This window comes from Falco biarmicus, chromosome 20 (genome assembly GCF_023638135.1).
Source record: "Falco biarmicus isolate bFalBia1 chromosome 20, bFalBia1.pri, whole genome shotgun sequence".
In the NCBI taxonomy this organism is placed as follows: Eukaryota; Metazoa; Chordata; class Aves; order Falconiformes; family Falconidae; genus Falco; species Falco biarmicus.
Genome location: NC_079307.1, coordinates 1828060 through 1852563, shown reverse-complemented (window position 1 = coordinate 1852563; position 24504 = coordinate 1828060). Strand labels below are relative to the sequence as shown.

The 24504-nt window shown below is 51.7% G+C and overlaps 1 protein-coding gene across 14 annotated transcripts in view; it reads left to right on the top strand.

Annotated features, from left to right (window-relative positions):
* The first annotated feature begins 3278 nt into the window (after nt 1–3278).
* The window catches only part of SNX19 (sorting nexin 19), a 139624-nt gene continuing 118398 nt past the window's right edge, over nt 3279–24504 (top strand). For 11 of the 14 annotated variants that reach the window (XR_008819109.1, XR_008819105.1, XR_008819106.1 and 8 more), the window contains exons 1-8: nt 3279–5428; nt 5840–5978; nt 6694–6794; nt 6957–7076; nt 7370–7500; nt 8673–8769; nt 9058–9244; nt 11519–11648. Coding sequence is in view for 6 of the 14 variants with exons in the window: in XM_056322686.1 (XP_056178661.1) it covers nt 3893–5428; nt 5840–5978; nt 6694–6794; nt 6957–7076; nt 7370–7500; nt 8673–8769; nt 9058–9244; nt 11519–11648 (2441 nt within the window). In the remaining 8 variants the exon portion in view is untranslated. Of the gene's footprint in view, nt 5429–5839; nt 5979–6693; nt 6795–6956; nt 7077–7369; nt 7501–8672; nt 8770–9057; nt 9245–11518; nt 11649–18914; nt 19045–20384 lie in introns of all 14 variants that reach the window. The other 3 variants (XR_008819112.1, XR_008819111.1, XM_056322692.1) reach the window with 3 other exon arrangements.

Below are 24504 nucleotides of genomic sequence, written 5' to 3'. Positions count from 1 at the left end.
CGCCTCCCAGCAGGGCAGAGCCTGGGTGGAGGGTTTAAGGGATATATGCCACGACAAAGTGTGGTACCCAGGTGGTTCATGTCTGCAAACTCTCCAAGCCACGCTCCAGCTGACAAGCTCGGATGCAATGGTGATACGCTCATCACACCACAGGGCACCACAAACCCTCCAAGGGGGGCTCATACACCTGGGAAGTGCGCACTGCTCCTCCTGCCCCTTCCCAGCTCTCCAACACAGGATTCACCTCCAACCCAGACAACTTGATTACATCTCAAGATCCCCCGCAGGTCATGACTGGCTACAAAGAGACTCTTCTCCTCTTGCCCTGATGGACTTTCTCAGCAAACTCAGAGTCATTTAGGTTGGAAAAGAGCTTTAAGACCGTCAAGTAAAACCATTAACCCGACCCTGCCAAGCCCACCACAGACCACGTCCCTAAGCGCCACAGCTACACGTTGTTAAATCACTGCAGGGATGGTGACTCTGCCACCTCCCTGGGCAGCCTGTCCCAGTGCTTGACAACTTTTCAGGGAAGAAATTTTTCCTAATGTCCGATCTAAACCTCCCCTGGTGCAACTTGAGGATGTTACCTCTTGTCCTGTTGCTTGTTACCCGAGAGAAAAGACTGACCACCCCCTCGCTACAGCCTCCTTTCAGGTACCTGTAGAGAGCAAAAAGGTCCCCCCTTGAGCCTCCTTTTCTCCAAGCTAAACACCCCCAGCCACCCCCTATCAGACCTGTGCTCCAGCCACCTTCCCAGTTCCGTTTACATCTCTGGACACACTCCAGTACCTCAATATGTCTTGCAGCGAGGGGGCCAAACCTGAACCCAGGGTTCCTCTAGCAGCACAGACCCTGCCAGGAGGTACGAGCGATGCCCAGGGACATCTTCAGCCTGTAACAGTCCAGAAGTGGCACTGGGAAGGGCTGGCCAACTCTTGAGCATCTCGGCATGACAACAGCTCTTTTATCACCTTGTGCTCCCTGGCAGGTGGAGAACTGCACTGCCAAATCAACCAGGTGGATCACAGCCATCATCCCTAGCAGAAAGACTTCCAGCTTCAGGATATTTATGTGCAAAATAGCTCCCAGTGCCCAAGAGCTCCTTCAAAATCAAGATCACAGAACAGCAAGAGCATAGCCAAGCTCAAAGCCAGTGGAGCATCGCAGAAAAGCAACAACACGCTTGTTTGTTCACTTAGAGGCTCACGTAGGAGGCAAAAGACCTTCCAATTACAACATTTCTATAGCAACTAGGGTCCCACCGTGGTCTTTTTGTTCCAGACACTGTACAGACTGTCTCCATATTAATAACCCTGCTTCCCAAGGAGACAGGAAACAAAAAAACACCTAGGAGATCAAATATAAGGAGTCTGTCCACTCTAAAACCAGGCAAGGAGGGACACAGCTAGGGGAAGGCTCTGCAGCAGCTTGCAGAACATCTGTACTCAGCGTCGGCACCTAAAGGACCTTACAAGCAGCCTTCCACGACTGCGCTGCAGATGCTTTGCCAGAGTTCAAGTCATGAAAATCACCCCAACAGCTTCCCGCTCCCCTCTTTCAAGTCCACAGAAAGGGAGTCAGGCATCTAAGTTCTCCACGCTTGACCTCCAAGTTCCTACTCGGAGAAGAAATCCATTTCTGTGGAGATATTTAGGGAGACCCGGGTGCTGAAGCATCGCAACGCGGCGCTCAGGAGATACTCATCCTCCAAACAGCAACGGGGGATACAGCCCCAGTTTCACCACAGGGAACAATTAAGGATGGGATCGATGTGACCTGCCTTCTCATCCATCTAATCAAGCCGTGCCAGCTTTTTGGGGGGGGGGGGAAAGAGGGGGGATGGCAGCCCTGGGATGCAGCTGCCTGCCCTGGCAGCACCTTGCCCCCCCATCACCTCCCTTCCATCCAATTTGAAGGAGAGGAATCACACCTGAAGTTATTTCCCGCATCGGAAACCATTGCCAAAACAGGGAACTGCAGGTATTTTTCCACCCGGGAGGAGCTCTAGGAGATGGCACGCTTCAGCCAGTTCATTTTTTTCCTGCATTATTTACGTCCACCTCCTCTAAAACTTCCAGCCTGACGAACTTCCATAAAGCACCTCGCCAAATCACCCAAGGGTGGCCCCTGCAGCCAAGCACCACTTCCCCAAGACAGATATAAATATTTAAGGACCCCAGAAATTCTTCCCTGACCCACTCCCACGTTTGTAATCAGGAAAATCCCGGATCCATACAAAGGCAGGTGTTTGAGAATGGCAAAGCATTGATTTAACCCAAATACGAGTCAATTGCACGCAGCACCTCACCCCCCCGAGACCAGCAAGGCCCTTCGCCCCACCCCACACTTACCATGAATAATAAGCTCTCAGATTCTTGCTTGATACCTGTTATAAATTAATTTATTTCAATTAGCCACCCTTCCTAGCCCAACAGGGCAACAGGAGCTCCCCACCGGCCCCTCACACCGCGCCGTTGCACAGCACCCACCCCAGGACCCCACCACCCACCATCAAAACCTGCCGTCAGCGGGGGAACAGGGATGCTTGTCACTACCAGCGTCGTGATCGGAGCATTGGTATCGTGATTTTAGAGCATTGGTATCACAATCAGAGCATTGGCATTGCTCCGGTACCGCCGGCACAGGCCGTGCTGTGCCTCAGCACCTTCCAGCCCAGCACACCAGCACCGCACCTGGCTCCCAATTAATTAACTAAGGGCTGCAGGCTGTGGCTAATCATCCCCCACCCTATTGGACCCCAATGACCCCTTTTTTCTTTGTTTTTTTCTTTTCGGGCAGGGCCTGATGAGGCTAATGCAGCCCAGGTGCTTCCTGGGGTGCTCAGCGCCTCCCATCCAGCGCAGCTGCCCACTCACACCTTTTCTATTTTAAATAGCACAGACATGCTTTTTTTTTTTTTTTTTAATGCATGCGTGGTAAATTCAACGCTTCTTAATGCATGCAAAAAAACCCACCCCATAATAAAAGGAAATACAACTTTTGCTGCTCTTAACACTTACAAAACAAACGCAGCGCAGGCCTGCACGCTTTCTCCACAGAATCCAAGTAAATCACAGAGGGTGGGAACGTTTTTTCCCGCCTCGAAAACGGGGCTGTGCGAACTTTGGGGATTTTTTTTTTTTAATTTTTTTTTTAAAAAAAGCGGAAGGGTAAGTGTGTGTGTGAGGCCTCCCGCCCGCTATGGGGAGCCGTGGAGAGGCGCCGCCGCTGGGCCGCGATTCCCGGCGGGGCGGGGAAGGAACCGGAACCGGAAGTGGAGGTGGAAGTAGCGGCGGGTGCCCGGGAGGCTCCGCGGCGATGCTGGGTACCGGCCCCGGGGCGGTGAGCATGGCGGGGTGCGCCGCGGTGTGGCCCGATGTCTGTAGGGCGACCCTGCTGAGGAGCCCGGTCGGTCGGTTGGGTCCCGGAAGCCGTGAAGGAGCGCGGTCGGGTGGGCCCTGCTGAGTCGGGTGGGCCCCAGTGGCCGTGAAGGAGCCCGGTCTGTTGGGCCCTGCTGGGCCGCGCTCAGTTGAGCCCCGGTGCGCAGTAACGGAGCCGGGTCTCTTGGGCTCTGGCGAGCCCCAGTGCGTGGTGAGATGCCCGGTCTGTTGGGGCCAGGTGCCTGGTGAAAGAGCCTGGTCGGTTGAGCCCCGGTACTCGGTAACAGAGCCCGGTCTATGGGGTTCTGGTGAGCCCAGGTGGACGGTGAAGAAGCCCGGACAGCCGGAGCCTGGTACCCAGTAAAGGAGCCCAGCTGGTTGAGCCCTGGTGCCTGGTAAGGAAGCTGGTGGAGCGGTGGGAAGCCCAGCTTGGCAAGCCTCGCTGCGTGGCCATTCAGGCCCCAACAGCCAGCAGAGCCGCAGTGTGGCCCCCCCAGCCCAGCCCCACCATGCCAGGCCAGAGGCCGTCAGGGGTCCATCAGGCACTGCTGGTGTTGGTGGCTGTGCTGGGCTGGCTGCTGGCTCTGCGACTCCTGCTCGACCTGCGGGTACTGGGGCTGCTCTGTGGGGTGCTGGCGGCGCTGGGCGGCTGGCTGGGCCCCCGGGCCCTCAGCCCCCATGGCCGACGGCTGCGGCTGGAGCGTTTTGTGAGCTCCCTGCGGCCCCAGCCCCAGTGCCCGGCAGCCAAGGGGCGGCTGGAGAGGGAGATCGCCAGCACTGTCCACAAAGTGGTGCGGGACTTTGTCGCCTCCTGGTACCGCACAGTCAGCAGCGAGCCAGCCTTTGAGGCTGAGGTGGAGAAGGCCATGATGGGCCTGGCTGCCGAGCTGAGGCAGCGGATGGGGCGAGTGGACTGCCAAGCCCTGGCCCACCGCCTCCTCCTCCTCTGTGGCCACCACTTGCAGAGCTACTTGCAGGCCCTTGAGGCCCTGAGGGGCAATCCAGAGGGCAGCCGGACCCTGTGGCAGGAGTACAGCCGGCTGGCGGGGCCACATCCTGCACTCCACAGCCCAGTGGCTGAGGTGAGCTACGCCCGGGCTGCTGTGGAGATGCTGCTGAAGGCGCTGGTGCCCCAGCCCCACCTGGAGACGCGGACAGGGCGCTTTGTGGTGGTGGAGCTGGTCGCCTGCAATGTGCTGCTGCCAGCCATCAGGAAGATGGCCGATCCTGACTCGATAAACCTGCTGCTCATTGGGGCTTTCTCCAAGAAGCCCAGGGGTGAGGAGCCACCCCCTGCACCCCCAGTGCCTGATTTTTTGCCCTTCACAGTGCAGACAGATGCTGCCCCTGCTGGGCTGACCCCCTCCCCAAGGGCTACAGAGGTGCCCAGGCGAGAGGCAGGGCCTAGTGGTGAGGGGGGAGAGGATCTGGTGAGCAGTGTGTGCCACACAGAGGAACCCTTCCTCCACCCACGAGCCCTGGGCTCCCTCTTCCCCTGCGAGGGTTTGGAGCTGGAGTCCCCTGCACCCGATGTGGGCCAGGGCACGGACCTGCTGGCATCGTCACCTGCGCGGGAGCTCCTTGATGCACCACTCCAGGACACCTCCACTATGCTGGAGGGACCGGCCGCTTTGGAGGATGGCATGGGGAACTTGGAGGAGGCCCTTGCCACCAACTCAGATGCCGGCCTGCTTCCCACCTCTGCTTTTGCGCTGAGCTCCTGCCCTGACATCCAAATCGACCTGGCAGTTGAGAAGGAAGAGGAAAGCTCAGCTACCCCCAAGAAGTCCTTCTCACAGAGGCCCTCCAGCTTGGGGAAAGATCTGGGGGCAGCAGAGGGTCCACCACGAAGCCCACCAGACCCCGGGCAGACACTGCCCCTGCTCTCATCCTCCCCAACGGCTTCCATCAGTACCTTCAGCTTTGAGCCACTCAGCAGCCCCGATGGGCCAGTCGTCATCCAGAACCTGCGGATAACCGGGACCATCACTGCTCGAGAGCACAGTGGGACTGGCTTCCACCCCTACACACTGTACACCGTCAAGGTAAAGGCTCCCCTGGGGGTCACTTCTTTTCCAAGACACTTGCCTTGGCCGGGGAGAACAGGCTGGTGTTTGGAGATGAAGACTTGTTCTGTGTGTGGCTCAACAACAAATTTTGTCTGACAGTGGGGGAATATTGGGCACAGTGGCCGTTTGGGTGCGGGATAGGGGTTCCTGCTCTTGGCTAAGGGTGGCACCAGCCCGTTTGAGTCTTTTGTATCCTGTTTTCACTAGTTCTTTCATCATGAGAGGTTTGCATGCTGTGCAGCTGCCGTTCTTTAGGGAAGGGTCAATCTGAGGCATTGCTGAATGGGACCTCCGTGGGGTCTGGGATTGTGGGTCCAGCAGGGACTGCAGTGCATCAAGATTGTTTTGGGGTCTGTAAGAATTATTGACTCTTGCCTTCTTCCTCAGTACGAGACAGCCCTGGAGAGTGAGAGCGCGGGCAGCCTTCAGCAAATGGCTTACCACACAGTGAACCGCCGTTACCGGGAGTTCCTCAACCTCCAGACCAGACTGGAGGAGAAACCGGAGCTCCGCAAGTTCCTGAAAAGTCAGTGCCTGCATCTGCTTTCTGAGAAAATCCTTCTCCCTCTTACCCCAGTCCGTGCTCCTCTGCTCTGCAGTGCAGCTCTGGATGCTGGGTTGTTTGTGATGCCCACGTCCTCCATTGTTCTATGCAGAGCTTGCTAGAGGAGAGATTGATTACTTTTGGCAGCATGCTCCAGTGTTTCAAAACATGCTTGTTCCCCTTCAGATTGCAACACTTGCTTTTGTAGTTTTGCATTGTAACAGTGAATAGAAACACTGACATCTGCAAGCATCTTGTTTGCATACAAGGGAGTAGCACCTGTTGAACATCAGCTTTTTTAAAAAGAAAACAGTGTTTATTCTAATACTACTTATGTATAAAGTGTTATTGGATGTGGCATGTTTCTACATAATCCTTTGGTTCTGACAGATCTGAGGGTTTGGCTGAAAACTGCTTCGTTGAGGATTTTGGGGCTCTTTAAATGATCTAGAGTCCTTGTGCTCAACTGGTGTTCTTGGTTCTTTAAACTCTAAAGGTACAAATGATACGAAATCCAGCAGAACATGAGTTCTGTATGGATTTAAGGTCTGGTTCAGGTACCCTGGTTTGAGGGGCATATCATCTTGGGCTAACGCCTGGCAGTGCGTAGTGGTAGTCTCAAGCATGAGAGCATTAAGATTTTAATACAACTGTTGCAGTTTTCTCGAGCTTGCTGCTGGGTTTGTTTCCTTTGTAGATATCAAAGGGCCAAAGAAACTGTTCCCTGATCTTCCATTTGGAAACATGGACAGCGATAAAGTTGAAGCCAGAAAAAGTCTGCTAGAATCTTTCTTGAAGGTGAGATACTTTCTTGTGTGCCCCTATGAGCTAGAAAGCAGTGCTCGGGACATCCCTGTACTGACAGACAGTGGAGCACATAGCACATCGGATCTCTTCCCCTTGCGCTTTACATGATCAGTTGACTCAGAAGAAGATCTAACGCTACATCTTTCCTTGCAGCAATTGTGTGCGGTGCCTGAGATTGCAAACAGTGAGGAGGTGCAGGAGTTCCTCGCCCTGAACACTGACGCCAGGATCGCGTTTGTCAAGAAGCCCTTTGTTGTCTCCAGGATAGACAAGGTAGACAAGTGGGAAACTGGTTTATCCGAACCACTTAACTGCACCTAGATATGCCTCTCAGCCTTCGGTGTCTGCATCGATGGCTGCTGCAGTAGTAGCCAAAAAACTCAAATGCTCTCTGTGTAGCTGGGCTCAGCTTGCCCCGAAAGCTGTAAAACCAGGAAAAGCCAGAGCCCATCTCAAAGAACCTGCGGTTTTTAACAGAAAATAGAGCACAGGCCTGAAAACGCCTCATAATATGTTAATGGAATAAGAATATATTCAGTGATTGATGGCACTGCTGGCTTTTGCAGATCGTTGTCAATGCCATCGTGGACACCTTGAAGACAGCATTCCCCAGGTCAGAGCCCCAGAGCCCCACGGAGGATCTTAGTGAGTCTGAAGTGGATGGGAAAGCACAGACAGACGGGAAGAAGGCTAACAAGTAAGGGCTCCTTCAGCTTCCCCTGTGCTTTATGCAGAACAAGGACTTCATGCATAAACTGACTCCATCACAGGGAAGTACTGACTTGGTACTTTATGTGTTGTGGCTAGCACATTGCTATTGTACTCTAGCTGAATTACTTTCTTTCATACACTGAGCAAGCATATTTGAGTTCCTGTTTGGATAAGGGATTTTCTAGGAATGCTCAGGTATTCACAGAAGGTGGGGTTCTTCTTGAGGGAGCTATGAGGTGGTGGCATTTGCTGGCAAAGATGTTGATGTTCCTGGACAATTGCTTTTTAATCTTGTGCATGACTTACATGGTGAGTCACTGCAAAATACAGCTCTTAAGTTGTCTGCTTGAAGGTTTGCTCCTGCCTCTCCCATGTGTTTCGCACAGTGGTATGCCGCCTTGCCCAGCAAACATTTGAATATTTATTTAGGGGTAGTGTTTAAGGTCATTACATATATGATGCTCACCAAGTGTTTATTTGGTGTTGCTGGCACTGATGAGCCCCATTGTGCTCATCAGTGATTCTTCCCTTATGGAAGAAGGAAAGGTTTCTGCATGATTATGGCTTTTTTTTTACCTGCAAAAGCGATGTTTGCTAGAAAAAGCTGTTTCAGACAAAAAGGCATACCAAAAAAGCACAAGTTTTGAATCATCTTGGGTGAAAAAGGAATTCCTTAATGATTAAACAGGCTATTTTACAATTTGTCCCACAATCCCAAACACCCTTTCATGTCCTCCTTTCTTGCGTATGCATGTTTATAATTGGATTTCACAATCCTGCTGAGTATGTTTCATCTCCAAGGCTTTTCTGAACGCTTTGCTGTGTATGCTGCAATGCCTACGCCTTGCTGAACAGAAACCCTGCATCTGTATGTAAGCTTGTGTGTGATATAGCTGCCGAAGAAGGTGCAGGTGGTGGATGTTGGAAAGCCTTGGCTAGGCCCATATGTAGTTGAGGAAAAGCGATTTAAATGCTTTTGTTGCTTGGTTTTACTGCCACTCTTAGTTACCTTGGGAGCAGATGCTTTTTTGAACCACTTTAGGTCAAAAGTGACGTGATACTGGACAAAGCTGGCCCAGGTTCTTGGCTGAGGCTGGGAAACTCATCACTCTCGGCTTGTGGAGAAAACTCTGACTGCGCCCTGTCTCTCCTCTCCAGGTCCAGGCTGAGGTTCTCATCCAGTAAAATTGCTCCAGTGCTGAGTGTGAGTGAAACGCATGACAGGATCGTGTACTCTATCAGGGAGGGCAGCACTGTGAGTTCAGATCCCTTTTGCAATCTTTTCGTGATTTTAATCATTGCCCTGTTTGGGTGCTGCCTTGGAATAATCCATGAGCACGAGGGTCGTGGCTGCTGCAGCATTCTTCCCGCGTGCCAGGCCTTTGCAGAAAGGCAGCAAGCAGTGCTGGTTGTGCTGTTGGCTGCAGCAAGGTGCAAACCAGGTGGTGGGAAGCTGTCTGGGCGGTGGAGATCTCGTATATCTGTTCAGCTCTGGCTCTGTGCAGCCCACCGCTGTGGTACTAATATACTGGTGCTTCTGTAGGTCTCTGGCACCCTGTCACTGGCTGCTATGGAGTCCTTCATCCAGAAGCAGGAAAAGCTGCTGGAGGCAGTCCCCAGGAAAGCTCCCGAAGGCGAGGGAGGCAGAGAAGCTAAGAAAAGCTCCATGCAGGAGGATGTGGACAGGTTGGGCACGTCGGAGCAGGGGGTGCCCCCGGACACGGACTCTGGTGAGCTCAGCCCCTCTGTTAGTGCTTTAGTGTGTCACCTCCATCGGTACTGCAACAGCTCCAACGCCTGCAGGCTCAGCTTGCCAGGGCTTCAGTATGAGGACCTGGTCTGCCTGTTGCACCTTGATCAAAGGCAAAACAAACTGAGTTTTTCCAGTCCTGTTGGGTGATTGTTCTGGTCTGTGTTGCTAGTGGAAGCAAATTGGGTCTTGGCTCAGTTGTGTCAGTGTAGGTCTTCTCCTAGTGTACTCTGTGCGGAAACAAGTTTCTTAAGGACACGCTGCTTAAACTGCCAATGTTATAAAAGCAAGCTCATAGAAAGTGAAAAATGGCCAAATTATGATTTCTTGGTAGTCTCAAGTTAGCCTTGATATAAATCCATGCACTATAAATGGACCTTTTGAGAGTCTGTTACATTTTGCTAGATTTGGTGAGAATAGCAAACTTGTAATCCTAGTTAAAGGAGTGACTTTCCCTTTCTGATTATAGACCCCTTCTCTGAAGTACAGGGGTGCTTACAGCCTCTCAAAGCAGTTACAAGTTTATCCTGAACACGAGCCGAAATATGTTCTCTAATCTTTTTCTTGGAATAGCTGAGCTGTATCAGCTGGAACTTTCCAAAAATTTCACTCCAGTGGTTGAAGTTTGGCAAGCTCTGACTGAAAGCATGTGCTTGTGACAGGATGAGTCTGCTATTCTGAAACCTAGCCTGTGCTACCAGCTTTGCCTATAATCTTCAGACACACGCCTGTGGTTGTTTTGGGGCTGCCAGGAAGCAGGACTGGTAGGGGAGGCCAGTGCTCTGTGCAGAGCACAAGAGATACAGGCAGGCCAAGTTAGCTGAGCTCGTAAGGATAATGAACGTGAATGATGTCAAATGCCTGCAGGTCTGTGATGCTTCAGAGCCGAGACAGGGCAGGCTGGTCTGGCAGGGTAAGGAGTATAAATGTCTGAGGAGTGGCTGGCTAAAAGGCAACCAGTGTCCTTATCTGCTCACTACGTGATTTCTGAGAAGAGGTTGGCCAGCAGCTCTCTGAGGAAGGGGACTTGGATGCTACAGGAATAAACAGAGCTTGCTGATGATGCTCTGTGTGTGAGGTTATGGTGAAGCTAAACAGCCTGCTCCAGTTTTTGCACAGGGAAGTCAAGTCTCAAAGGGCAAAGCAAGTGAGGAATAACTTACACATGGTCCAGAGCAAGAGGGCCAAATGCACTTAGCCCTGTCTTTTCCAAGTCAGATGGCCTGGTGTTAATTAGTGCTGCTCGTATGCAGCAGGAGAGAGGAAGAGGAGGGAAGGAGAGGTGCTGGGGTCCAGAATCCCTCTCCCCTTTTTCTCCAGCAGTAAATTGTGCGTGAACAGTCTCATTGGCTCTTGGTAGGCAGAGTGGTTGAAAGATCAGGCATCAGGGCAGGTCGGAGTAGGAGAAGCTACTGTTCAGGAGCTCACTGCCAAGAGAGCTGATGCAGTAGCCTCGTGTTGGGGTGCTGGCCTGGGAGTGATTGTCCCAGGTTTGTAGTACGTTAATAAGCTTGTTCAGCGTAACACCTATGATGCTTTGGCATAAAAATACTAAAAGTATTTATACGGCATAAAAGTAATTCTCCAGCAAGTAGAATGCGTTTACATTGTAGGCTTTGACATTCTCCTGAGGATCAGAGGGAAGTTTTGTTGTCCCAGGTCTGTGTCACCAGGAATATTTGGGGTTTTTTTGTTTTAACTGATGCATCTGGCTTATCCAGATGTGGTTCCTCCATCTTTCTGCTGAGACTTGGACCTGCCACACGATGGCAGCCTGCGGACACTGTGCTGAGTCTTGCGCCTGGAAAACTTGGTGAAAATTAGGAAAATAGTCCTCAGCAATGTACCTTTCTTCTGGCTACAGTCACTGCCTTCTTTCTCACCTGTTTTGGGCACATAACCATCCCTGTGTGTGGACTGGGGTTTGATAATCCCATGGTTTAACTGAGAAGGAACTGAGCACTCGGAGCAGCCACGTTCTGGTCTGGCGCACCCCTTGGTAAGGAGATTGGGGATGCTTGGGTGAAAGTGGGACTGAAAGAGGCTGATTGGGGCAGGAGCCTGGGAAAGGCAGGCTCCCCAGGCTGGCTGTGCCACTGCAGGTCATCTGCATATGGCACGAGGTGTTTGAATGGGGAGAAAAGTGTCTAGCAGGTTGTTAGGGAAAAGAGAGAATTTCAGATGATGCTTTATACCAGTTTTGCTTAGGCACTGAGTTGGCTTATTCATCCGACCCTCCTCTTCCTCCTGGCAGACTCTGAGACAGCTTTGGCTGACTTGGCCCTGGATGTGCTTCGTCTGCTGCTGATGGATCACTGGAGCTGGCTGTGCACAGAGAACGTCCAGAAGGTCTTCCACCTGCTCTTTGGGACCCTCATTCAAAGGTAAGGTCTCAGCAACCAGCCTCACAGCTCTGTGTGGTGGTGTTCCCTTTAGAGTTAGTCTAAACCGGAGCTCTTGCCTGAAGGCAGATAAATGCTTTCCGTGGCATCACATAACAGGGTTCTGTAAAGACGATGTCATGCGTATGTAGAGTAAGTATCTCAAGAGATTTGCACGAGGAGCTCTTTGCCTGTGAGCAGCAGCGTGACTCCTAACAGGCAGCTTTCTGCCCTTTTAACAATAGGAGAAAGGAAGAATCCAACTCTGGGAATGGGAGGCTTCTTGCCTCGTGAAGGGGTAAGAGTGCCCAGCTCCTTGGCCCTCCAGGGAAAGGCTGGCCCCCTGACCTTTCTGGCTGCCCAGAGGCTCAGCTTGTCCTTTCTACGAAAGGAGAATAAACAGGCACAGGGAACAGTGACTTGAAAAGAACAGCTCAGAGCGTGGCCTCCCAGGGCCTTTGCTCTCACTGATGCACCCCTCTCTGGTCTGCGGTGGGCCACTAGTGCCTGTGCCTTGGGCAGATGCATTAGGGAAATACTTCCTTTCCAGCTGGTATGTACTTGCCAAGCGTTTCTGGGGCCAGTGCCTCTGTGTGGTAAGGCACTAGGCCAAGACACACAAACAGAGAGCGTTTCTGTCTTCTTGTGTAGGTCTGTGACTATCACTAGCTAAGGATATGGTCCTTCAGAATAAAAGGAAAGCCTTCCCGGAAGGACTTTGGCTAGGAGGGAGTCTCGGAGCAGTGCTTTTCCTACTCCTGCACCTTTTCTTCTCTCGCAGGCATTCAAAGCCAGTGTCAGAATGTGCAGGGCAGCACATTATAACTGAGCTGGTAATTTAAGCTGCCCTTGCTGAGGTTGCTAAAGTGCTTTGAGGTCAAGAGCTGCTGGCTGTCACTCCCGAGTCTGTTTCCTCGGGTGGGATGGGGTGGATGTTGCTCCCATTTCTCCAAAACGGGCTCTGGTCTCTTGGGGAATGAGCTGGAACCCAATCCTTGTGTGTAAGTACGGAGGTATGAGAGCTTGAATGGGCACATCATCACCTCCTAATAAGCTGTGTCCTGGTCACCCAGGGAGCGTGCAGCACTGACACGTGGCATTGGTATTTTACACTAGAGAAGCTGTTATACACACAGCACATGCCTGGTGCTGGAAGTTGAAGGAGCTTCACAAATTGCGCTAGCAGAGCAGCATGAGGGTAAATGTGTTTGTAGCTGCTCCGCTTCAACAGGTCTGAGTGAACCCACGTGTGCTGCAGGCAAACCTTTGGCTGGGGGGGGTGTTGGGAAGTCCCGTGACTCCTTGGTGTGGTGATCAGGACAGGGTGCAAATACAACCTTTTGAACTAACCCTGTGTCCCTGGCACTGTCCACGTGTTTCTGCTGGCTCTGCAGGTCTGGTGTGAATGGGACAAGGGAAGGAGTTGCATGGTGTGAACTGACCTGTTGCTAGGAGGATGGTGTGGCTGGCGGATTGCTGCAGGGAACATTTTCCTCCCTTGTTTCTGCTGTTGTAGTCACCACCCCAACCCAGAAAGCTGTGCTTGGGACAGCACTTTGGTTTCCTGAAAGGGAAAAGGGTTAGGGTGGAGGTTCTCCTTTCTGCAAGCCAGGGTGGCAGGTTTGTAGTGATTGTGGAAGCCCATGTCAAGGGCTGGGGCTCAGCAGGATGAGCGTAGGAGCTGCCCTGACAGCAGTCAGTGTCTGCCTGTCGTGAAAGCTGTGATCTGATATGAGAGCAGAGTGGAAACAATGCCTGCGACAAAGACTCAAGATGAGGCATGTGGTTACCTCAACAGTGCAGGAGAAGTGGGAATGGGGTGCCTCTGTGCTGGCTTGCCATTGCACCCTGCCCCTGAGCCACACGGAAGAGTAGCTGAGACTTGTCATGCCTGGCCCAGGTGACCGCTGCTGTCCTGAGCAGATCAGGAAATCTGTAGCTCAGACCTGCTGCCAGCTGCCTGTCCAGGGACAGCGTGGATTTGGTGGCATTTCTTTTCCATTTAAGTATTTGCAACTTGATCGCTGCTCAGCCAGACCTGGCACAGCTCTGGCACTGGCATTCTGACTGGCACTGCGTCTGGGCACCCTTTACAGGTGGAGAAAATGCCAGAAGCTGTTCTGGGAGTGTGTGCTATTCAAGGCATCGTTGTTCCTGCCCCAGAGAACAGGCAGACAAACATGGGGCAGCAGATGGGTGCGCATCCTGTCTCTTTAGCAGTTGCTGGTCACAAAGTAGGAGTAGGCATCATCCCTCCAAGAGATGAGGTCCTTCTCTGTTCCTATCAGTGGCTGGCTTAGGTGGTGAGTGGTGGAAAGGAGATGTCCTAGCTGTGTTTTGGGTGTTAGGAGAGGAATTGCTGCTGGATATTCCTCTGCCAGCTTGTATTTGGTGAGTAGCATACTGCTCCTGCAGCCTTCTCGCAGCTGCCTTCATGGGCACAGCTACTGCCCTGCACTGAGTGCACCTTTTGCCAGAGCAGAATTCAACAGAAATACACAAAGAACAAGATTCAGCATCTCCAGAGAGCCAAACCCTCTCCTTTGGGGACTTCTCTCCCTTGGGCTTGTGATGGCCATGACATCCCCTGCAGTAACATCAAGTGATTGCTGTGACCACGCTGTTGCTGATTACGGGACCTCCCTACCCTGCTCCATTCGCCGCTCTCTGCATAGAGCATCCCACCGCACTCTTTCCCCTCTTCTCCATAGCTGAAATAGCTGGAGCCAGGGGCTATCCATCTCCCCTGACTGTCAGTTTAATGGCAGCCGGGGAGAGGAAGGCTGTATGACCGAAAAAGGTATTGTTAAGTAAAAGGGAGGCCGAGTGTGCAAGCCCGCATCCGTGCAGTGCTCATCCCGTTGTGTAACAGGGAGCGATCCTTTTTCGGAGCCGAAAGGAGAGGCGGCTGGAGGGGAGGTGGAGGGGCTGGGAGGTTCGCTGGGAGTGGGAATGACCCCAGGGCTGAGGATTGCTTCCAGCAGCCTCTCCACACGCTGGGTCCGTGCCTGTAAACAAACCCGCTGCCCTGCTCTGGCTCTGCACCCCTCCTCTGTCCACTTCCCTCCCACGGGCTGCAAATGTAGATCTCTCGTTCGTGGGGAGGCTGCAACAGGGACCTGTTTGCAAAGGGGAGTAGATGGGGCTATTCTGAGCTCTGGGGGTGTTTGGTGGAAGAGCCATTTGGAGAATCTGTGTGCTTTTTAGAGCCTTGTGAGTCAAAGTGGTGTTAAAAATACACATCAAGCATGTGTGTCGCACCATGGCTGTGACCCTGTGCCCTGCCCTCAGTCTGTCCCCAACAGCACAATGGTCACTAGGTCAGGGGTCTGCCAGTGCCAGGACAACCTGGAGGCAGCTGGGGTGACAGCTCACACGTACCTTCAGCTGCTGCTGGGGTTCTCCCAGGCCCACGTCTGCTTCCCCTTCTGGAGGGGAGCCCCAGCAGAGTGCCAGGATCCCGGGGATGGACCTGGGAGAATTTCAGGTGCAGATCCAGGTCTGTGTGCTTTTCCAAGCTCTTTCCTACGCATCACCACAGACAGCCATGGCAGCGCAAAGCACCGAGCAGAGGGAAGGTGTCTGGGCACACCCCGACTGTCTGCACCCTGTAACCTGAGTGGGGCTGGGGCGCAGAGTCCCAGCCAGGGCTCGGAAGCCCCTGCGTGTGTATATAAGGGAGCGTGTGGAACTACGCAGCAGCTTTGACGGTGTCATGTTCCACTGAGCATGAGTTAAAATAAATGCAAATTATCCCTGCCTTAACCCAGGAGCTCAGCACCGCTTGCCTTACTGTTCCCTTTGGGTCACTCCGGTGCTCCTCCAGGCTTTGCACCCTGTCCCGTCATTGCTCGGCAAAGCAGGTGGATTTGGGGAGGTGATGTTCCACTCTGTGTGAGATGTAGATGGAGAGCCAGGGATGCTGCGAGACTGCTTACAGATGACTATCAGGCTTTTACGAGAGTGGTTTCTTGCAAGTTCTTCTAGCTCTGGTTCCCTTTGCGAGTCTGGCTAGCTTTGGCTTGTTTTCCTTGTAGGGTTTCCTCTCTTGAGCTGGCTCTCCCGAGGTTTCAGCCACTGCTGAACTAGCAGGGGAAAGGAAGGTCCGTCTGAGCTCAGGTCTACCCCTGAGCTGAGTCTTGGACCATGGTCTTGTGGGGAGCCTGACTCTGGGGTGCTGCAGTGAGGGACACTGGGCCCTGGCATGGGAACAGAGGAGAGAAGGGGCACTTGGCCAGTGCACAGGGTAAGTTTTGAGTATGTACACTGAAATGGGGCTGAGTAGTCCTAGGAAGGCTGTAGTAGCAAGGGGTTGTCTCTGATTTGAGGTGCTAGATCTTACCCAGCGTTGCTGGGGGTCAAGAGCTGGGCAAGGCCACAGAGTCTTGGTAGTCTTCATCCTATCAGCAGTAGGTCTGGAGCATCTGAATTCTTGTTGCAGCCTAGATTTTGGCAGGGGCTTCAGTCTCTTAGGGTTTGGATAAACAGTTTGGCTAGGTCCTGGTCTAAAGAGCAAACACCTCGACACAGGCAACCTGCTTGCCTATGGAAACCATCTGGGCAACTACGGCGTGTGGAGGAAGCTGATGCCACACGCTGGGGCAGGTACAGGGAGGATGTGGTTGACATGAATGGTGCTGCAGCCTGTAGGGCTGTGGGTTATTCCAGGTTTTGTCCTTTCCAATGCTGTCCTGCACATTCAGTGCACTTTTGACAGGAGATGCAAGGCTGGGGGGAGCAGGATGTGTCTCCATGGCCCTTGAAGTGGTCTCAGAGCTGGCTGCTATGGAGGTCACTCCCTGCAGAGGTAAAAACCACTATCAGCAGTGGGGCCTCCCGTCTCCAGGGTGACTGTTGCATTGCCATGGCCTTCCCTCTGTCTTTTCCCATCTCTCCATGCTGTCAGGTTTTGTGTCCCCCCCATCCCTGCTTTATTGTGTGTGTTGAGGGGTAACGGTTCAGCAGTGTGGCTGCTTTCATTAGCCCTCACACCGGGGGCTTGCTCGGCTTTCAGCTCCACCAAGTGAGAACCCCTTGGACTGATATCCACGGCCTGTGATTGACAAAGGTCCTGGATTGTTGATTAAACAGGGTGGCAAAGGGCCCTTGCAGCTGAGCCCGATGTCTCTTTGGCACTCCAGACACCTGCACTGGTCCAAAGGGTGCTGCAGCTTGGTCTCATGGCGCATCTCCCGTCCCTCCTTCGGCAGAGATGCGGCACGGTGCCCAACCGTTGCACAAGATGGGTTCAGGTGGGCTGTTGCTGGAGGTTTCCCCCATGTGCAACCCCAGGCTGCCCTTGCCTTCTTGCTGTCCTCTTGGCTTTGAGGCTCTGCGCCAGAGCCTGCCTGTGTCTCGCCAGGTGTTGCAAGCACTTGTGCAACTGCTGGTGTGAGTCAAGGAGCTCAAAGCTTCAGGGAGTTGCTTGCTGGGTGGTTTTTCTCTTCTTTCTTCCTTGATCTCTGTGCCAACAGAACTGCCAAAACCAAAGACCCTTGGCAGCCTCCTTGACCCTCTTGACTTGAAAGTGCCACCAGCATGTAGTGTTGCTTGACCCTCTTAAGTGTCCCTGAGTAAACCTGCCTGCTTGGGCAGCCAAGCACCTGCAGCTGTGGGCGTGCTGGGAACGTGCTGCTCATGGGCAAGCATTTCTGCCCAGCCCTGGCCATCTGGAGCCCTGCAGGAGCCATGTCCAACAGCAGAAACGGTGAGCCAGACCTCATCTCGGTGCTTGGTCGCACTGGGGGTCAGCACGACGCTGGGCTGTCCATGTGTCACCCAGTGTAGGGGGTATCCTGGGGGGGGACGTGGCTGTGCCGTGGGCAGGCGTTCACTGCGGAGGCTCCCCGTTCCCTCCCTGTGTTGTCTCTGAAAAAGACATTAAAGCTGAGGGTTGACTCCTGCTCTTCACGTGCCAGGAGAAACCAGGAAGGTTTATGCTAAAGCTGTTCCCAGCATGGCTGCTCCCACTTTCTTTTGGTTTTGTAGCTGGCAGGGAGCTTTCCACTCTGGGCTCGGGCAGCACCTCGGGAGTCTTGCTGGCAGAAACAAGCTGCCAAACGTGCAATGTCGGTGTGGCTGGAGCAACTAAATCCATTTGCTTTTCTGGCTTGTCACCTGGGGGTGATGATTTGGGCACATTTAATAAGGACCTTTGCCACCACACGTCGGTGGGCTGTGCTGGCAGGCCCAGGTACGTGGCAGCGAAGGCTCTGACCTGCAGGTGTGCACCCCAGCCAAAAAGCCAGCATCGGAGTTTGTATGTAGAGGAACCAACCTCACGGCATCTTCCTCCTCAGCTCTGTCTTTGGCTGTTTGTATCGTAGCTGCAAGGAGCAGTAGAAATCGCAGGCCTGTGGTATGTCAGCAAAAGCGATCTTCGGGGCTCTGTGTGTCTTCGTGTGTGTATGTAAATAAAAACCAGCTTGGAAACGGGCCTCAATTCAGTTGTCTCCAAGCACCTGGAAATTTTGGATCCAGCTTTGAATCTCTGTCCCAAACAGAATTATTTTTTTTTCCTCTTCTAGAAGCAGCATTCTTCCAAAACCAGCCACTAGAATGAAGCAAGCACTCTGTGCTTTTGATAACAATTGCAACATTATTTTAACTGCATCTGTCTTTTCTTTTCTTTTGATTCTGTTTCAGCAATTAGATACGTGCCAACTTTTATCCCATATTGAAAAAAAAAACAAAAAACAAACCCACAACAACTTCCTATTTCAAATAGACAAAGAAGAAAAGGATTGAGAGGAAGTAACGTCTCCCTGTTAGTTTTAGTTTTCCCTGGCTTGTGAAGGGTTAATGGTGTTTTTATGTATTTTGATTCTGAAGTGGGCTAATGAAGCAATCTGCTCTGAGCAGGACCTGGCTGAGACAGCCTGGCCTCTCCCTGGGGCACCGCTGAGAGCTTAATTGGCTCAATAAATACTTGATGAAGATGTTACCGAAAGCTGGGATGCTTTGTTAAAAATCAAGGGGGTTTTTGGACGATTTTTTTTTTAATCACATAGCTTTCTCCCCCTTTCCTGAGCCCCACGGCGGCGCGGGGAGATCTGACTTGAGAAAAGCAAAAAACAGAGCAGCTCGGTTAACTCACTAGGGGAAGAAGAGGTTGGATTTGGAGCCCTGTGTGTTTAGACAATTTTTTTGCAGCAGGTGTGTTCTGGAGGGAGCAGCACAGAGTGGTGCCCCAAGTCCCCACACTGAAGTGTGGTTTCATGCCTACAGGCAGTAGGAGATGATCTGGTTTCACTCCTCTCTGCCCCACAGTAACATGTCCTGCGTACCCACTTCTCCCAGGGCTTCCTCCAGCTCCGCCTCTCGCTGCCTGGGTTGAGGACGTAGAAAAATCCTGCTGCCCTACGCTGGCAAGGTGCCAGCACGGGCAAATCTGATGAAGGTACGTTGGATGCAAATGCTACTGGTGTCAACTGCTTGCAGTTTGATTTGTTTCTTGCTTCCTTCGGTGCAGCTGCCCTCCGTGGAGCTTATGCTTGGGAGATGCGAGGCTGGCAAGACACTCTGTTCAAGGGGGAGGCACTCAGCCATGGGAATGCTGCCTCACTGGTCAAACACTTCATTACCGTGTGCTTAGGCAGGCGTACAGGACGTATTGTTCATAGCGTATACAATTGTAAACTTTTTATAGGGCAGCAGGAGAGGAACATTTCCAGTAAGGCGAGAAGAATAGTTTACTTTTTGCGTGTGTGTCTTTGGCCAGAAGTTTAAAAGGGCTTGGGATGCTTTGTACTCTTTGATTTATGGAGGGCTTTTTTTCTTTTCTGTTTCCTTCCTCTGCAAAGGGTTTACTGATGGCCTGGACAAGCGTGGGTTTGCTTTTGAAGGTGTTTGAGCTGAGTGTGCCAGCAGCGGGCTGCACGTGTTTCTGCTGGCGGCTGCGTGGAGAAGGTGGATGTGGGCTGAAGTAGCAGGTGCTAAAAGCCGAGCCTGGGGGCGAAAGCTCTCCGTTGGTGTTTTTCCATTCTTCTGACTGTGCCCGCTGCAGCTGCTTCTTCAGTTTTACAAGCTTTGCTCAGAAATGTTTTACAGTCAGAGCACTGAAATGTTGCTCTTTCTGAGCTCTTGAGTTGAAGATATTCTTGTGGTTTGAGGCACAATTTGGGGAGGAATTTGGGTGACAAGTACTGTGAAGGGAGGGATGGTCTAGTGATTTAAGTACCAGCCTCTCTCTATTTCATAAGAGTCAGATGCTTGAATGCCTTGTGCATTTCCAGATGTTGCTTTTTTCTTAAATCCTTTTCGCTACCTTGGTCTCACGGGTCTTTTTTGAGCTTCTGGTTAGCCATGCCGTGTTAACTGACCTCAGGGAAATGGAGGCCGCCTTCTGGGGTGGAAAGTAGTAGATGTTGAGCTGGGCTTGCTACTGTTATGCACAGCTCACGTATATTTATAGAGCTATTTGTATTTATACAGCTAATGCAGACTAGTAGAGGCGTTCTTGTCTTCTTCCTAGCGTGGCCTCCAATTTGTGTTTCCCTAAAGCCTTAAAATGCCCAGTTTGAGGGGGGGGGGGGGGGGGGGGAAGTCACTGTTGCTTCCGATTTTTATTACAATCGGCATATTTAACTCAACCATTACTCGGCTCAAGTGGACTTAGCAGTTCCTATCCTAACTTTGATGGATGAGAAAAACAGAGTTTTACTACCTTCTGGCAGCTGTTTGTAAATCTGAGGAGTACCATCTCTTTTTGTCCATTCCTGGTCCATCTCTATTTTCCAGACTAAGCAAATCCAACCTGTCGAACCTTTACTTGCGGAGTTGAGCTCTCTCTGCCTGTGGGCGAAGTCCCTGGGTAGCCCACTTAAGTGGGCGCGTCTGGCTCACAGGAGGCAGGTAAAACCGAGTCTATACACTGTGTTTTGCCTGTTCCTGACTCTTAGTCTGCCTTTACCATAAGGCTGTTCTGTCTTAGCAGCGCTTGTTGCTTCTAGGTGCTGGAGGAGGGCCAAGGTATGTACCCCCCAGGCCTTGTTTCTCATTCCCAGGGCATTTCTGCCGTTCCTGTCTTAATGGGCCCCTTCAGCTGACCTTGAAGTTCCAGCTTAAGCCATGGCATTAAATCAGCTCTTTTTTAGGAGCCATTTCATTCCTCCATCAGCAGCTGTTTCAAACAGAGGACCCTTACAGCATGGGCAAGCTATGCACCTCCAGACTAGTGTCCAGGGGTTCACAGCCTTTGCAGTCTGTCTCTTTGCATTGGGCCCTAGCAAAGCATTTGAACATCTGAGCCCAGGAGGTCACTTTCTATCTATTTCTGGTCTCAACCAAAGTGTAAGGAGATGGTTCGGTGATGGGTTTGTTTTTCTTTCTTTCTTATTAAGGTTATTTCTTCATGAAATAGCAGAATGGGAATAGTAAGTCATCAGACATTAAAAAAAAAAAAAAAACCACATCTATTTCTTGCTGGATTTATTTCTACCTGGGAGCAGGCGTGTGTGTACATTCAATGTGGCACATGAATCTCAGATGCTTAGTCCTTTAATAGTACAAAAAAATCATCTGTGATCTGCTGGTGAAGGTGAGCTTTGGACCCGCACGTATTTGGAGATCCTTTGTGAGAAGCCTGAGCTCTTAATCCTGATCGCGGTACAGCGAGTCTGCCTGATGGAAAGGTCAATTTGCCATAGAAATCGGGGTTTTATTGAAAAAAAATATTTTTTCAATAAAGCTTGGTGTGACCCTGGGTTGCAACTACAGTTGTGAGAGCTGAGGAGTTACTTTGCTCCTCACCATTGAATGAACGTTGCTGGTGCCTGCCCCTGTGCGTGTTGTGCAAATGTAGTGTGCGTTCCCCAGAGTGGGTGCTGGCGATGACTTTAACAGGTGCACGTTGAGAGTAGGAAGGAAAACTCTTCGTGGCAGGTTACTCTGTTTTGATAATTTCTTTCAAAGTGTCTGAGAGCATTAGCTGCTCTCCCAGGGAAGATGCTGAGCCAGATGGACCAGTCTTGACAGTTCTTCTCTTTCCAGTGCTTTTGGAATGGGTCCACACACCGATAGAATGGCAAAAGGGAACCCAGAGCACAGTTAGTCTTCCTTCCATTTGCCCCCAGCTTGGGTTTCTCCTTCTTTCTTGTCCCCTTTCCTGTCTAGTTTCCGCTTTTTTGCACGTGATTGTACTTTGTGGGTTTGGATACCTCTTCCCCCTTTCCTAGCAGTGAGTATCCTGCTGCCTGAGCACTGTGTGATGGGGCCAGTTGGCCTCTTCTCAGGATCTCACATGCTCGGAGCTGTGGCACGCGTCGGCGCAGGTGGGACAAAACCGATGGAGCTGTCCTCAGATGCTGCCCTTTAGGCAGTGAGCTGTCAGACCAAGCAAAAAAAAAAATAAAAAAATCCATCAATGGTGTTTTGCAACTGTGGGAACTAAGACCTGTAAGCACTTAAGTAATCGCAATGCATGCACACGTGATCAGATTTATAGATGTTACTTCTAGGCCTTGTTGCCTAGTTCTGGTGACTTTATGGAAATAAATGAGCTAGAAATGGTAAGTTGTTTGTACGAGGCCTTCCAGCATTTGTCAGTCCTCAGTCTGCTCCTGAGCTGTCTGGAAATGCATGCTGTCTTCTCTAAGTTTCACTTTGCTCAGTATTTGCTTGATTTTTTTTTAGCTATTTTAGGAACATTCCTAAGAAAAAGAAAGCTTGTTCTTTGCTTTCTACGGCCTTTTAAAGGATGGTAAGTGACTATGGCTGAGATGAATTTCAAGTCAGCGTTCCATCTGATCTCCCTAGATGCAGGGTTGTACTGTTTACAGCTCTGTCCCCAAGTCTCTGAACTTCTGTTGCTTGTCAAATGTTTTCTCAATTAGTAAAGCAGGTTGTATAAGAAAACATGTTAATGAAAAACCTTGTTAATAAAAGCTCTTGCCTCTAGAGGAGCTGCAGTTTAACACTTTAATTTAGTTGGGGATGGCTGGAGGCTTTAACGTGATCCAAGGTGCTAAACTCTACTGATGGCTGGAGATAAAAACCCTTTCAAGCAATTGTATTTCAAACGCAGCCTTTTCCCAGGCAAGTCTGTGCTGTGACATTTTGTACTTTAAGACAGGTAGAAGCTATGCTTTGGATCTCTGGCACTCCTGTAGCAGCTTCAGTACTCGGGATCCCTGGTGAGGCTAAGCGTAGAGGCTGTGTCTCCCCATTTCCAGTGCCGTTACTGGGATCACCAGGAGCATTGCCCATGCTCCTGTAATGCCTTGCTCAGAGGCGTAACAGGCCTTGCTGCTGTGCCAGGGCTTGTTTTCAGTCTTTTTAATGGTCTTTGCCTTTGCAGCTGGCACTTCCTAGGTGTGCACCATTCAAGACCTGCAGCTAAGCACCTTGTTTCATGCTGAAGAAGGGAGCATCGTGTTGCAGCTCTGGCCCCGGTGATGGCTACCTGCTGTTCCTTTGCCCCTGGTTACCTTTAGGTGTTGCTATTCCCGACTCTCTGCTCACATTGTCCCACTTAGATGGGGAAAGACGCCCTTGGCCTGAATGCCTCGCCTGAGAAGAATGCAGACAGTCTGGCAGAGCGCAGGTTAAATAAAGTTTGCCTTGGCAGGACCCATGCTCTTGGATGTACTATGAGCTGCCGGGGCGTAGTGGTGACGGAATTGCAAGCACGAACGCCAGCTGCCAAGAGGAACGGGTCTCCTGGCCCTGCTTGCGGACTCTTCTCCTCTGGGACTCTTGAAGTACTGGCGAAATCGCAAGCCTTTTCCCTACCCCAGCCCCATGCCGACGCTCCTCTCTTTGCTCCGGAGCCTCCCACTGATGAGGGTGGCAGCAACAGGCTGTCACTGTTGGTGCTGCACCACCAAATCCCAGTCTTGCTGAATCGATGGGGACTCTCCTGTTGGCCTCTGTGGCACCAGGGAATCGTCCGCTGGCCTCTCCTTATTCTGGGGGGAAAGATTTTAGGCTGTGGCGAGTTTTGACTGATGGCTGCGGGGTTTGCTATTACATAGGGAAGTGATTTCACATCTGGGAAAGAGGGTCCGCATGAGTGATTTAGAAACTTGCCCTGGCCAGCGCTTGGGTGGTGTGGACACATCTCCCCCATGCAGGCTGCAAACGCCTCTGAGCCCTTACGTGGAGCAGCGGCATTCCTGCGGCCTCGGGATTTGCAGGTTGTTACCGTATAAAGGGCACAGTCCTGACCCAGCAGGAGGGCCGACCAGCGGTTGTGTTGGCAGGTACCTAACTTTCCTTTTAATAGATGTGCAGCATGAGGTTTTGGGTGGGAGTGGCGATGACTTCATTGCCTGCCACCTGTGATGGAACAGGGCTGGACAGCAGGGAAGCAGGGGGATGAGGGGAGCATGAAACAGGAGGATATTTGCGCCTTGCCATCCTTGGAGCACGTGCTTTGGTCTCCAGTCAAGGTACCCTTGACTCTCTTGGTAGCAGAGGGACTGATGAGAGGAGCTGAGGTTGCCAGAACATGCTTATGTCCTCCCAGTCAGTCATGGTTTAGGGTTAAAACACCAGGCCTTCCAGCTCTGTCTCGGCTTGTGCATGGATGTGACTCAGAGGTTAAGGCCAGTCATGTCCCATACCCGTGCACCAGTTACTCCCTGGTTTCCTGGGGGCAGCAGGGCGATGGAACTTTTCATGGCCTTTGCTTTTTCTCTGTGACTTTACATGTGTGTTTCTGTCTATGAGCTAGGGAATATATACCTACTTCTGGTGCATGGGGAAATTCAGCTAATTAATACTTGTGAAAATATTTGGCATATAGACTTGAAAACTGCGTGTTAACTTACCCAGCAAGCTGGTTTACCCCTCCAGGGCCTCTGATCGGCAGAAAGCCTCCGAGTTGGTACCAAGCCTGATTTTTCTGGACGTTTCTGTC